This window comes from Chiroxiphia lanceolata, chromosome 24 (genome assembly GCF_009829145.1).
Source record: "Chiroxiphia lanceolata isolate bChiLan1 chromosome 24, bChiLan1.pri, whole genome shotgun sequence".
Classification (NCBI taxonomy): domain Eukaryota; kingdom Metazoa; phylum Chordata; class Aves; order Passeriformes; family Pipridae; genus Chiroxiphia; species Chiroxiphia lanceolata.
This window is the reverse complement of record NC_045660.1, coordinates 4,094,796-4,106,807: the sequence shown is the minus strand read 5'-3', so window position 1 is coordinate 4,106,807 and position 12,012 is coordinate 4,094,796. Positions and strand designations below refer to the sequence as shown.

Genomic DNA, 12,012 nt, shown 5'->3' with positions numbered 1-12,012 from the left:
GAGCAGAAACAGCAGCAGTTCCTCAGAGGTGCCCCCTTCTAGTGCAGATTCTTCGAGGTCATTTGTTTTGCCAACTCAAACCCAAGAGGTGCCTTGGCAGAGATTGCAGGTGACTCAAGTCAAACCCAGCTGTGTTTTATTAATTTTGGGCTGTCCACAGTTTCTCCCTCTACCTCCTGGCAGGGCTCCCTGCTGCAATAGCATTTTCCTCACTCTCATTTTCTTTGAAAGGTTGTTTTGTAGTCTGCACGCAGCGTGGATTTTTGCAGTCTGCCCAGCTAGATACATGTGAATTTATCCAGGCTTCATGCTTGGCAAAAGTGGGAAAGGGGGTGGATGGGACTGGCTGACAGTTTTGCTGCTGAAAAGAGGGGAAAATACAGATCCTCTGGTGTTGTCCCTGTGAGCAGCACTCAGCCAGGTGTGTCCTTCCCTTGGAGCCCCAACATTCTGTGTCAGGTAGGGGATGTTCTCAGGCCAGAGGGGAGCGTTGGGGCAGCTGAGTTAAATACCTGCTGGAGGTCTGTCAGCAAGCAGAGACAGAGCTGGAGGCTGCACTCCTGGTCTCTGCTTCTTGCTCCCTGCCAATAAGGGCTGATTTGCTGGTTTTGATGCCTCCAAACAAATCCCCCGGGTAAGAGCTGAGACAGACAGCAGGAAATGTGGGTTAACAAAAGCCTTTCATCCTCACCTCTTGCAAAACTGGGAGCAGCAGCCATGAAAGTCATTATTCATCTCTTAGCCCAGATCTCCTCTTTGGCTCTGCAGAAGCACAAGACTTCCAAATATTTGGCTCTTGCTGCTCCGTTGCTCAAATATCACTGTCACCCTTCGTTTGTCGTATGTGCTCATGATCCCAGTGAAAATTTGAGCCACTACCACGACTATAATTGTCTCTTTTTACAGAAGAGACATCCTGCCTCCTCTGCAGCTGATAAAGGCTCGGCAGAGGCTAACCTTTCACAGAAATGCCAAACCCTCCCCTGCCCTTTGTGAAGACAATTGAAACAGCCTGTGTCTGCCTAGACATTCCCAAAATGTTTTGCTGATGACCTTGACTAAGAGCAAAGAAAATCAACATAACACTGAGCCCACATCCAGAACCCCTCTTACTGCCTTGAGCTCTGGCTTCAGGGCCGTGAAACTGCTGTGAGGGTTGGAGTATCAATTGATTTAGGAGCAGGGATGAAGTGAGCTGTATCCATAGTCTGACTGCTGCAGGAACATGATGAACAGCCAAAGGCTGTAAACCCAAAGGGGAAGGGATTTACTGGGTGTGAGGGAGCGTGTGGAAGTGGAAGCAGAGGAGGAGATCGAGGTGATGCTGTGAGAGCACACTGACACAAAGTCAGGGCCAAACCAAAGCCCAGAGGAGTTTTGCAAGAAGGAGTTCTCTCTCCAATTCTACTTTTGCTAATTCCAGAGAGACATCTTCATCCCAAAAGGAGAGTCTTGCAGCGTGTGTGGGCTTATGTTGGTGGTTGCTCGGGGGGGTGGGTTAAGAATGACATTCAGAAATTTGAATCAGAACACCCCTGGCATTAGGACAATTCTGCATATTTTTGAGGGCCCAAGCACAAAGACAGCCCCCCCCCACCTCTTCCATGGCCAACTGGCTTTATCTCTTACTATCAGCTCACACCACCTTTTCCTCTGTGTCCCCTCTCCGCTGATGTCCTTCCCTGTGCCTGTTTTCCACGAGCACTGGATCGTATCTCACACAGGCTTGTTTTCCATCCTGCTGCTCCAACTGCCACGTTGTCTGCCAGGTCCTGGAGTACTTTGTCTTCTCCAGCTGCTGCTCTGTGCTCTCTGTGTTGCTCTGTGATATCTCTCCTGATGCCTTCTGTGCTGTATCCCTGGCCCCTGCTTTCCTTCTCATCTCCCTTAAACCCTCTTCACCTCCAGATTTTTCCTCATCATTCTCTGCTGGCCTCTCTCTTGACTTGGCACTGGTTTGCTGCCTTGGATCTCCATGAGGGAAAGGAGGTGATGCAACATTTCAGTCCATGCTTGCACTAGACAGTGTTTAAGGGAGACCCACTTATGTGGAGGATAAAGAGAGTTCTGGGCACGTTCTTTTCCCTTGAAGGCCAAGCCCCTTTGAACAGTGGCTTCCTCTGAGATGTTACAAAACAGGGCAGCTGTGAAGACCCAGTTTGCCCAGTCTGCAATGCTGAAAAAATGTTTTCCTCCAGAGAGTCATTCCACGCTGCTCTTTAACCCAGGGACACGTTGCAGACAGACTCTTGTTTCCCCCAGACCCCTCCCCAGGAGTTTTGCTGCGATTTTTAACCCAAGGCTCGGGCTCCCGGCAGCACATTCCATGCCTGGCTGTGTTTTTGGGAGGGCAGTTCCCTGGGAGAGGGTTGTGTCGGCCGCTGTGACCCCACATAGCCGCTGTCACAACAAACACAACCCCATTTGGCTGCTTCCAGCACTCCTGCTCTGAGCTGGCTGGGAAGGCAGTTTCTGTTTGTGAGATCGTATTGGTTACAACGTCCCTTCGGTGCAGTAAATAAAGAAAAAGTAATTGACTGTTTATAGGTGTGTGAACACTGTGGGGTTGTTCAGCTCACCCAGCCCAGGGCCAGCTGCTGCCAGGATCAGCAGATATGGCCACTGTGATCTTAATTCCACGTTCACCTTGGTCAGACTGCGGGCCCTTCCTGCCTGCACGGGAGCATTTCTGCCGTAAACCCTCGATGTTATTGGGGTGCCCATTTGAGCTGCACTCGGCGTTTCCAAATGAAAAGTGGTGCTGCAGCCTCCTGACATTTTGCAGGGCAGGCTGACGTTTGGCAGTGACTGAGCAATTTGAAACAGCGTGAACATATTGCTTATCTAATGGCTCTTTTTGTCTGGAGGCGAAACAAACAGCTCTGGACCTGGAATGGTTTTCCGTATATCACATGGAGGGAAAACTTCTTTTTTTTTTTTTTTTTTCTTTTCCCCTCCTCCTCGGAAGGATCATTAGTTTTCGCCTCCTGTAAACAACAAACCCTTCTCTTCTCCCAGCCAAGCTTCCAGGCGCCATCTAGTGTCACCCCCACCCCCATCCCTGGAAAGCTGTCACCTCCCGGGGATTAACTGCGAAGGGATGGAAAATCGAAGCTGCGTCACGTCTGAGGTGGCTCAGCCAAACTTCCTTGGGCCAGCACCTGCAGAGGCTGGTCTGGGACCAGGGCTCGAGGTCCTTATGTATATAACCCTGTATTCTTAAGGACACTGTCACGTCTGAGTAGGTTTCAGAGGGCACAGAGCAGAGGGGTACCAGGGGGAAGCGGTCGAATGTAAAAGCAGATCCACATCCTTTGGTTAGTTTTCTTTAAGATTTAAGGGAGAATTGTTGCCCTCCTCATCCCCAAAATCGATCCCTTGCTTTGCTTCAGTGCTGATCTCTCTCTTTGCCTGGATTTGGCAGGTGAGGGAAGTCAAACAGAACCTGAGAAGGGATCCCAGTGCATCAAACACAGGGGCGAAGGCACTTTGTGTAACTGCCTTTCTTCACGCAGTGTTTGCCACCTTCTGTAGTGCTCTGCTGTTCTTGCAAAGCACATGAGATGAGCACCAGTGGGGTGCTCTCAGAGTCAGATTTCTCCTGTTAAGATTCCCCGTGGCTTTTCCTTCCAGTCAGGTGTTCCCAGTGGCACCTTTCCCCTCTCCCCGATGTTGCCCTGTGAGCGGGCACACACTGGGAATGTCAGTGCCACGTACACAGAGACTGTGAGGTCTCCTTGAAACAAGGTGCCTGGGGACTGTCTGGATTCTCCATAAAATATCAGGACATTGAAGATGTGAGAGTTCAACCCAAAGCTGCTTGCAGACATGTTTTACCCCAGAATGTCTCGTGTAGGGCAGGGTGTCAGCGTTCTAACAAAGTTTGCTTGGAGCTGATCCGTTTGAGAGGGATTCCTCTCCCACAAAAAATGTGTTTTCCCAGTATGTGTGTTAGCCCAATTCTAAGCAATCCTCTGTAAAACTACTGCTCCATCCCACTGGAACTGTTCCTTGTGAGAGTCCTGAAAATCTGTGTGTGTCCTTTCCATGGCCCCTGTTGAGACCTGGTGTGCAGCACATGCCCATAGCAAAGGGAGATCTGCACTGGGGCAGGGGGAACCTCGGGCTTTGGCTGTGTTTTCCTGGCAATGAAGGCTCCCTTTTCTCTCCTTGCAGTGGCATGAGCTGGAGCTGGGGTTGGGCATCAGCTGGAAGCAGCATCTTGGCAGAATTTGGTACCTTGCACTTAGAATTCCTGCACCTCTCCGAGCTCTCTGGCAACCCGGTGTTTGCAGAAAAGGCAAGTACTTCCCACTTTGGTCTTCAGTGAATTGGTCTCTTCATAATTCTGGGATGTTTTTCCCCCTGTGTGTGACGTTGTAGCAATTTTGCTCAGACAAGGACACAGCCAAAATTAAACCATCAAGTGGATGCAGACTGCACAGGGAATTGTTAATTCTGCTATCCCAACAGCAGTGCCTTGTACTTGCAGAGCTTTTGACTCTGAACAGGCATTAAATGTTGTGCTCCAGCCAGCAAGATTTCTACAGAGGTTATTTTGTGTAGGAAAGGCCTGACAGTCGACATGCTGCATCCTTTTGTGTAACTTTAACTGAAAATCTATTAATGTTATACATTACCTTGTGCTTTTCTGTTCCACAGCTGATCTTGTAGTGCATGTGAGAACATCTTAATAAATACCAGCAACTCATCAGCTTTTTCTGCTCGTCCCTCAGGAACCATCTCTGAGGGAGACAAATTGCTCCAGTTAGAATCCAAACTGCTCCTATGAGCCCAAGGGAAATGGGGCTTGTCCCAAGTCCCAGAGCAGGGTGAAAACAGGCAGTGGTTACAGGATTGCCAAAAAAAAGCTCAAAATGATGGTTTTCCAGGGTATGTCCAGTGCAGGTCTGTCAGATGTGAAACAAAGAAGGAAAGACAGGAAGAAAGAGGAGGAAGAAGCTGGGAGAGCAAAGTGGAGACTAGGATGGAGTGTATGGAAAGCAATAAGGGTGGGGTGAGCAAGAGGAATGTCAGGGGGTGAGCAGGAGAGAAAAGCAGAGGGTGAAGGGAAAAGAACCTAGGGAACTCTGTAAGGAAGATGAGGAAAGACTGGTGATTTGAACTGAAGAGACAAGCTAGAGATTCCTGAGGACAGTGGTAATGACAAATTGCTCAGAGGAAGGGGGGAGCTGAGAAAAGGCCAGTAAAGGGAACAGTGGTCTGGAAAGAAAATGTGTGTGAAGGAAATGAAGGGAGGGGAGTTGTGTGGGGAGAGATGAGCACAGAAAACACAAGGGCAGGGAGATGCACTGCTGAAAACTAGAATTGCATCTACATTCCAGTCTCAAAGTGTGGCATTTCGAGCCAGGGTCAAGCCTCTGTCCCCAGCCTAATATGTTTTCCTCTTTTCCTCCTAAGCCCATGGAGGGAAAAGGGCAAAACCTTTCTAATGGACTCTCCTGAGCTGATGTGTGCACAGAAAATATATCACATTCATCCTGACACCCTCTGAGAGGCAAAATATAGGATGATGTGGGCTCAAACAGCCCATCCTGTGGGAAATTGCTGCAGAGGAACCGATCAACTCATTAACTCACAGCTTGGGACTCCTGTGATTTTAGGAAGAATGAAGTCCATCTGTGTCTTTGATTCAAACATGTCATTAATATGCCAGGCTCCTAAACTTCAGTAAATATTATGCAGCCTGACGACTTACTTGCAAGCACCGACTTAAGTCTGTAGCCAGCTTTGGGCGTACAAATTGTCTAATTTTATAAAAGGTTTAGAGGGTATTAGCTGCTCTGTAGGTTATAATAGAATATTTATGCTGCACAGCATTTAACTGGGTCCCTTATGGGAGAGGCCTATTGGATTTAATGGGAGTGAAACCAAGGGGAGGGTTTAGAGAGTAAGTGTGGCTGTTCTGGGGGTATTAAAGGAGCTGCCTGTCGTTGAAATTAAAGGCCCCAATTCATCATGCTAAGTGACCACGTGGTGAATTTTAGTGCTGTGTGAGTCACTCATCCCTGCCACTCCTTTCCCTTTGGATCATGGAAAAAATCACCCTCCACATCTCTCACGTTTCACATTTCCACCCAGATCCCAAGTCACAGAATCACAGAGTCATGGAATGGTTTGGGTTGGCAGTAGCCCTAAAAATCATCCAGTTCCACCTCCTGCCATGGGCAGGGACACCTTCCACCAGCCCAGGTTGCTCCAAGCCCCGTCCATCCTGGCCTTGGACACTTCCAGGGATCCAGGGGCAGCCACAGCTTCTCTGGGCAACCTGTGCCAGGGCCTCCCCTGTCTCACAGGGAGGAATTCTTCCTAAAATCTAATCTAAACCTGACCTCCTTCAGCTTAAGGCCGTTCCCCCTTTTCCTATCACTCCATGCCCTTGTAAAAAGTCCCTCTCAGCTTTCTTGTAGCCCCCTTAGGTATTGGAAGGTGCTATAAGGTCTCCCTGGGATTGCTTCTGGACCATGTTAGTGAACTGCTTCCACTGCCTGCTCAACTGGGGCCTTGCAGGGTTTTCAGAATCGTTTCTAAAATCCCACAGAGCTGGATAAAGATTGGGCTGAGCAGTCCAGCCCAAAAGCTTCTCCATCCCAGAGAGCCCTGTCACTGGGCTGTGCCTGATCCCAGTGTTCCAGGCTGCTGTGCCTGTTCAGGAGGGATCAGCGCTGAGGCATTAGAGACCTTGGTGACAGAGCAAGCCTCCAGCTCTGTCAGCAGAGCAGTAACACCATTCTGTCTCTCATCTCTCCTAGGTGATGAACATCCGCAGAGTCCTCAACAGAGTGGAGAAGCCCCAGGGCCTTTATCCCAACTTCCTCAGCCCGGTGACAGGGAACTGGGTGCAGCGTAGGTATCTCTGTGTGTTCAGCCCTGCCTGGAGCGTTTCAGTCTTTCCATTTTTCCTCAGGAAGCAGTAGCAACTGTCAGAGCAGCAAGCCAAGAAAATGTCTTGTCAGGCAGCCTGTTACACATGTGATTGGATAATACAGCCCGATTTGTAAGATGCAATATAGTAATTGCACACTTATTCCATCAGCCTTGTTTCCAGCTGAGTGTCTCACCTTCCAGAGAGAATTAGGGCCTTTCTTGCACGGGGGAGGATAATGGTACATGGTCCATCACACAGATATTAGAAATCAGCACATCTCTTTAAGACTTCATCCTGCAGTCAGCACAGAGCCCGTGGACCTGCTCGGGAGCTGCACGGGAAGGCTGAGCAGCAGCACTGTGAGATTTACCTCTGGAATGTGCTGCAGCGAGGAAGGAGCCACCTGGAGAGGCAGAGGGCTTGTAAGAGTCTTGGATCCCCCTCGGATCCGGGGCTGCATTCTCCTGTGTGCACTCCTGTTCCTGTTACCATGGTACCTCTGCATCGTGCGGTTGGGTGCGAGAAGGATGAGACAGGAATGTTTTCTTTCCTCTTGTTGAGAACCCAGCACGGGAGGTGTGGGCATTAAGTGCCCTGGTATGAAAGGGGAGCAATAACAAGGAAAGGGCTAGAAAAGAGCAGGGAAATATTAGAAGCAGTGTGCCCAGGGACAGGTTATTTACTTTCCTGCTTTACACACACAGCCCCCTCCCTACCCAGAGAAGAGACTGTACCCCTCTTCTTGGATCACCCAAGTTTGCCCTCTGCTAGGAACAGGAGGTGCTACTTCTGCTGCTCTGACCTCAACCTTCTGCTCTCTTATTGATTTGCTTGTTTTGCTTGCTGGATTTCATGTTCCTCTGTCAAAGGAATGAAAAGTCTCTTCGTGCAGAAGATGTTTTGAACCTGTCAGTGGATTACATTTATTGTCTGGGCAGGTTGCTTTTAGTCCTTACATTACCTGGTGTCTCCATGTCTTGCTGCACTGTTTGTTCAGCTGGATCACTCCAGACCTTTCCAACTGTATTAATGGCTCTGATGGTACCTGACAGGCAGTTGTGTGGCTGAGGCAGGGACAGAGCTGTGGCTGTGAGCAATCCCTGACCTTCAGCTGCCACATCAGCACCTCTAATGGTGACTGACAGGTATCCCAGCAAAGTGTCTTGGATGGTCACAGTTATCCCGTTAAACCAGAGCTGTCCTTTGGGGCCATGGGGAAAGAAAACAGGTTTCTGTTCAACCCAGTAATTGATCTTCAGAGTTATCCCATCCCTTTGTAAGCAGTTCAGCTTCCCCTCTGCATTTGTCTCTGCAGAGTTGTTATATGTTCCACTTGAAAAGCTCATCTCCCGTCCCCTGCTGCACCCTGAGATCCCATTTCCTTGAGGTTATTCCCAGTGGCAGTTCCCAATTCCACGCTGTACATTCCACCAGACACCAGCATTAGTTCTGCCTGTTTGGTGGTGCTGAGAGGAGGAGAAGTGCCTGGCTTTGCCATAACTGGTCATTACAGAATCTCTGGGAAACTGAGGAGCTGTGCTCTTAGCCCAGGTGGGGACGATTCTCGGCTGGATACCCAGCACTCATCTCTTCTGCCACTGATTTAATTCTATTTTATGCCTGCAGATTTCACTTCATTGCCCTGACCTGCTCCCACCCCTTGCTGACGTAAAGAGAGGCCTGTTGCTGGTTTTCAGAGCATATTAAAAGTAGCCTCTGATTACTTGTTCAGGGATAGGCAGATCTATGCCAAAGCCTGCAAATAACCCGACTCCCAGACAGACTTTCAGCCCATGGCACAGGCTGTTTGTGGCAGTTGCTCATCCTATGACCTTGTGATCTCAATCCATATTCCAAGGAGTGAAAAGAATGATCAGCCCCTTCTGCATCTGGTGAGAAAGAGATGAGGACCAAAGCAGGGAGGCAGCTGCAGCCTGTTCCCTGTAGGTGCCAGGCTCTCATCTTCTCTCATCTTCTCTCTTGCCATTAAAGCTCTTTGCAGGAAGCCGTTTTTCTTGAAATTGCTGTGATTTTCTTAAAAGGTGTATCTCTGACCTGGTTGGATGAGCAGATCTCCTAAATGAAGAGACTGTGCTGTACCTCTTCTGAGTGCAGTTGTTACCTTTAGAAAATTAAAGCCCAGTCCCCTGCTGAAAGAGGAGATTTGTTTATGCAGAGTGCCTGGGAGGCAAACGCTGGCAAAGCTGATGCCATATGGAAAGCAATTATGTACCAGAGCTCCTGCTTTGGTGATTTTATGAATGACACACTTAGGATCACAGAGCTGCTCTTTAAAGACAGGCTGTGCAGCCGGTGTTTGCAAATAGTCTGTCCTCTCTTTTTTTTTCCCCCACTGAATTCATGCATCTAATCCCATTGTTTTGCTTTGGATTATTCCGTGGATCATTGGACACAGTGTATCAGGGATGTTTGCTCTTCAGGTCAGGAAAATGCATGGCTGTTGATTTCTTCTGCTGGTGAGATTTAGCATTTAGAATAAGCCTTGGGACTTTATATTTGTACAAGGCAAAGGAAAACAAAAATCTGAACGTTTAAGTCCGAACACCTGCTGCATCTGCTTCCCTTGGAAATGAGGATGGTGCAGACCCAGGGGTGGACACTGTTAATTAACAGGGGCTGCTTAGTCCACGGTGGGTAATTTGTCTTGCTCTCCTAGAAAGGGGAGTGCTTGGCTGCTTAAAGAGTGAACGCTGCTCTTCCCTCCGTGGTACTGTTTCAAGCCATAAATCCATCCAGCAGTTCCCCCCGGGCACAAACCTGCAGCTGTCGTGCCCATTTCGCACTGCAATCCTTCAGCATCTCCCCCTAAGGTCAGAGCAGGGTGTTCTCTGAGCAGACAGCCTTGGAAATCTGATTTCTGCAGAGGGAGATATTCAGTGCACATCCTTGTACCTGACTTTATCATTTTAATACGCCAGCAACCCCAGCCTTCCCCAGGGCACAGAGTCCCACTGTGAGCCAGGAATACAAATGGCACGATGGAGAAGTCCCTCCAGCAGCCCCTTGCTGGCAGCTCTGTGGGACAGAACACACATTCTCCCTTTCCTGAGGCAGGGAGACAGCTCCCAGGGGCTTCATATACATGGAGATCTATCAACACACCCCCCCCCCCACTGCTCTTGGTTTATGAGGGTGGGATTTATGATGATCACTTCATAAACAGGAAGCATCTTCAGGTTGCAGTATAAATAACTTGTAAAATAAGACCTCTGAATGGTTTTGGTGAGGGATATTAATGCTCTGTAAAATGACAGGACATTTTTCTTCTGATTGCACTTTCCACCTTTCTTCCCCTTTGAAAAAGAAATGCTGCAAGCTCTCCCCAGGAAAACTGGGAAGAGGAAGGAGAGAACAAGGGCATTAAATAGGACGTGGTTGTTTCCCCTTTGTAAAGCTACTGCTCATTGTATGTCATGAACCTGAGGTTCTTTTCTGGCTTTCCCACTACAGACCACGTCTCCATTGGGGGGCTTGGGGACAGCTTTTATGAATATCTCATCAAATCTTGGCTGATGTCAGACAAGAAGGACTTGGAAGCTAAAAAGATGTACGACGATGCACTAGAGGTAAGGAGCAGGTTGCTGCTCTGTGTTTTTGGGGGGGGGACATTGCTCACAGGAGGGTTTCAGATCTTCAGAACATCTTGGATCTGTGGGTTTCCTTGGTGTTCACCCCTGTATCTTGAAATACTTAGTGAGTAAGTTTTACTTACTGTCCACTAAGTATCTTGAAGCCTTGATTTTCATCCCTTTAGGCAATAGAAAAGCATTTGGTCAAAAAGTCTGCTGGAGGATTGACCTACATCGCTGAATGGAGGGGAGGCATCTTGGACCACAAAATGGGCCACTTGGCTTGTTTCTCTGGGGGCATGATTGCACTTGGAGCTGAAGATGCTGGAGAAGAGAGGAGGCAGAGGCACATGGATCTGGCTGCAGAAATAACAAACACATGTCACGAGTCTTATGCACGCTCAGGTAAATCCGTGGGCTGCCTGGAAGTGTGAGTGAGGGATCACCCACAGCCTCAGGAGGCTCAGGGTTGTGTGGCAGAGGTTTGCAGTGGGGTATTTTGTGCTCCAGCAGCGTCTGCATCCCTGTGTGTGGTTTTCACTTGGCTTTTCTGGGGTATCTAGAGGAGACAGCAATATGTTTTACACAGCAGGCAGCTGGAGCAGAGGGACAGGCAGATGTCAGCCCCTGTGGCAGAGCTGGGAAATGAACCCAGGGCTGAATCCTAGTCCTGCCTCCCAGTCACAGAACCAGCCTTCTCCCAACAGGACTGTAGTTTGAGTCTGTCCTTTCACATCCCTGTGTGGACAAGAAGGGAAGATTAACAGAGATTAATTGCAAAGCATCCCACTATATGGAGCAGAGCAGCTGAGAAGCCCAAGAGGGGAGTGCTGGAGACCTGCAGCTGCTGGTAGGAACCAAAAAAATGAAGTTGCTCAGCCTTTCCCAGCTGTCTGAGCAGAGGCTGAGTCTTTTCATTTCACAAGTTCAGTAAAATTTGTTTCATCCCCCATTGCTTATCAGTGCTCTGGGAGAGCAGGGACTGGTGATGAATGAAGGACTGGGTTAGTTCTCTGCCTGCAGGAGCTGTTTTGGACACCACTCCTTTCTTTGTAGGCATCTCTGCAGCTCCTGGGAGGCTGCAGGCAACGAGGCAGCTTTCCAGGACTCTGTCAGGCACAAGTCTGCCTCCACTAACTGTTTGCAAAGATTGCTTCACACCTTCCTCACATCCCCAAGCCCGTATTGGCAGTTGGTGTCCAGCACGTTTGCCCAGTAAACTTCCAGCTAACATGAAATGATGTTTGCAAATAACTCCTCCCCCCCCCCCCAACACTTGCAGAGCTAAAACAAGCCACATGAACTAACAACCCTCTGGGTGTGAGTGCCTGGAGCCAATTTTCTCCTTCAGCAACATCCATCAGCTCAGAAAGGACCAGCAGCAAGCTGCCCACAGTGTTTCAGTGCTGGCATTTCAGCAGGCTCAGTGTTCTGCAGGAATTCTCTGTGCATGTCACCCTGTTCCCCCCCCTGCCATGGGCAGGGTCACCTTCCAGTAGCCCAGGTTGCTCCAAGCCCTGTCCAGCCTGGCTT

General features: G+C 49.2%; 1 protein-coding gene across 1 annotated transcript in view; it reads left to right on the top strand.

The window, feature by feature from the left end:
* Nucleotides 1-12,012, top strand: part of MAN1C1 (mannosidase alpha class 1C member 1) — a 64,566-nt gene that overhangs the window by 47,834 nt on the left and 4,720 nt on the right. Inside the window, exons 7-10 of the mRNA XM_032709790.1 lie at nucleotides 4,177-4,300; nucleotides 6,774-6,867; nucleotides 10,361-10,476; nucleotides 10,665-10,884. Coding sequence (XP_032565681.1) covers nucleotides 4,177-4,300; nucleotides 6,774-6,867; nucleotides 10,361-10,476; nucleotides 10,665-10,884 — 554 coding nt within the window. The remainder of the gene's footprint in view (nucleotides 1-4,176; nucleotides 4,301-6,773; nucleotides 6,868-10,360; nucleotides 10,477-10,664; nucleotides 10,885-12,012) is intronic.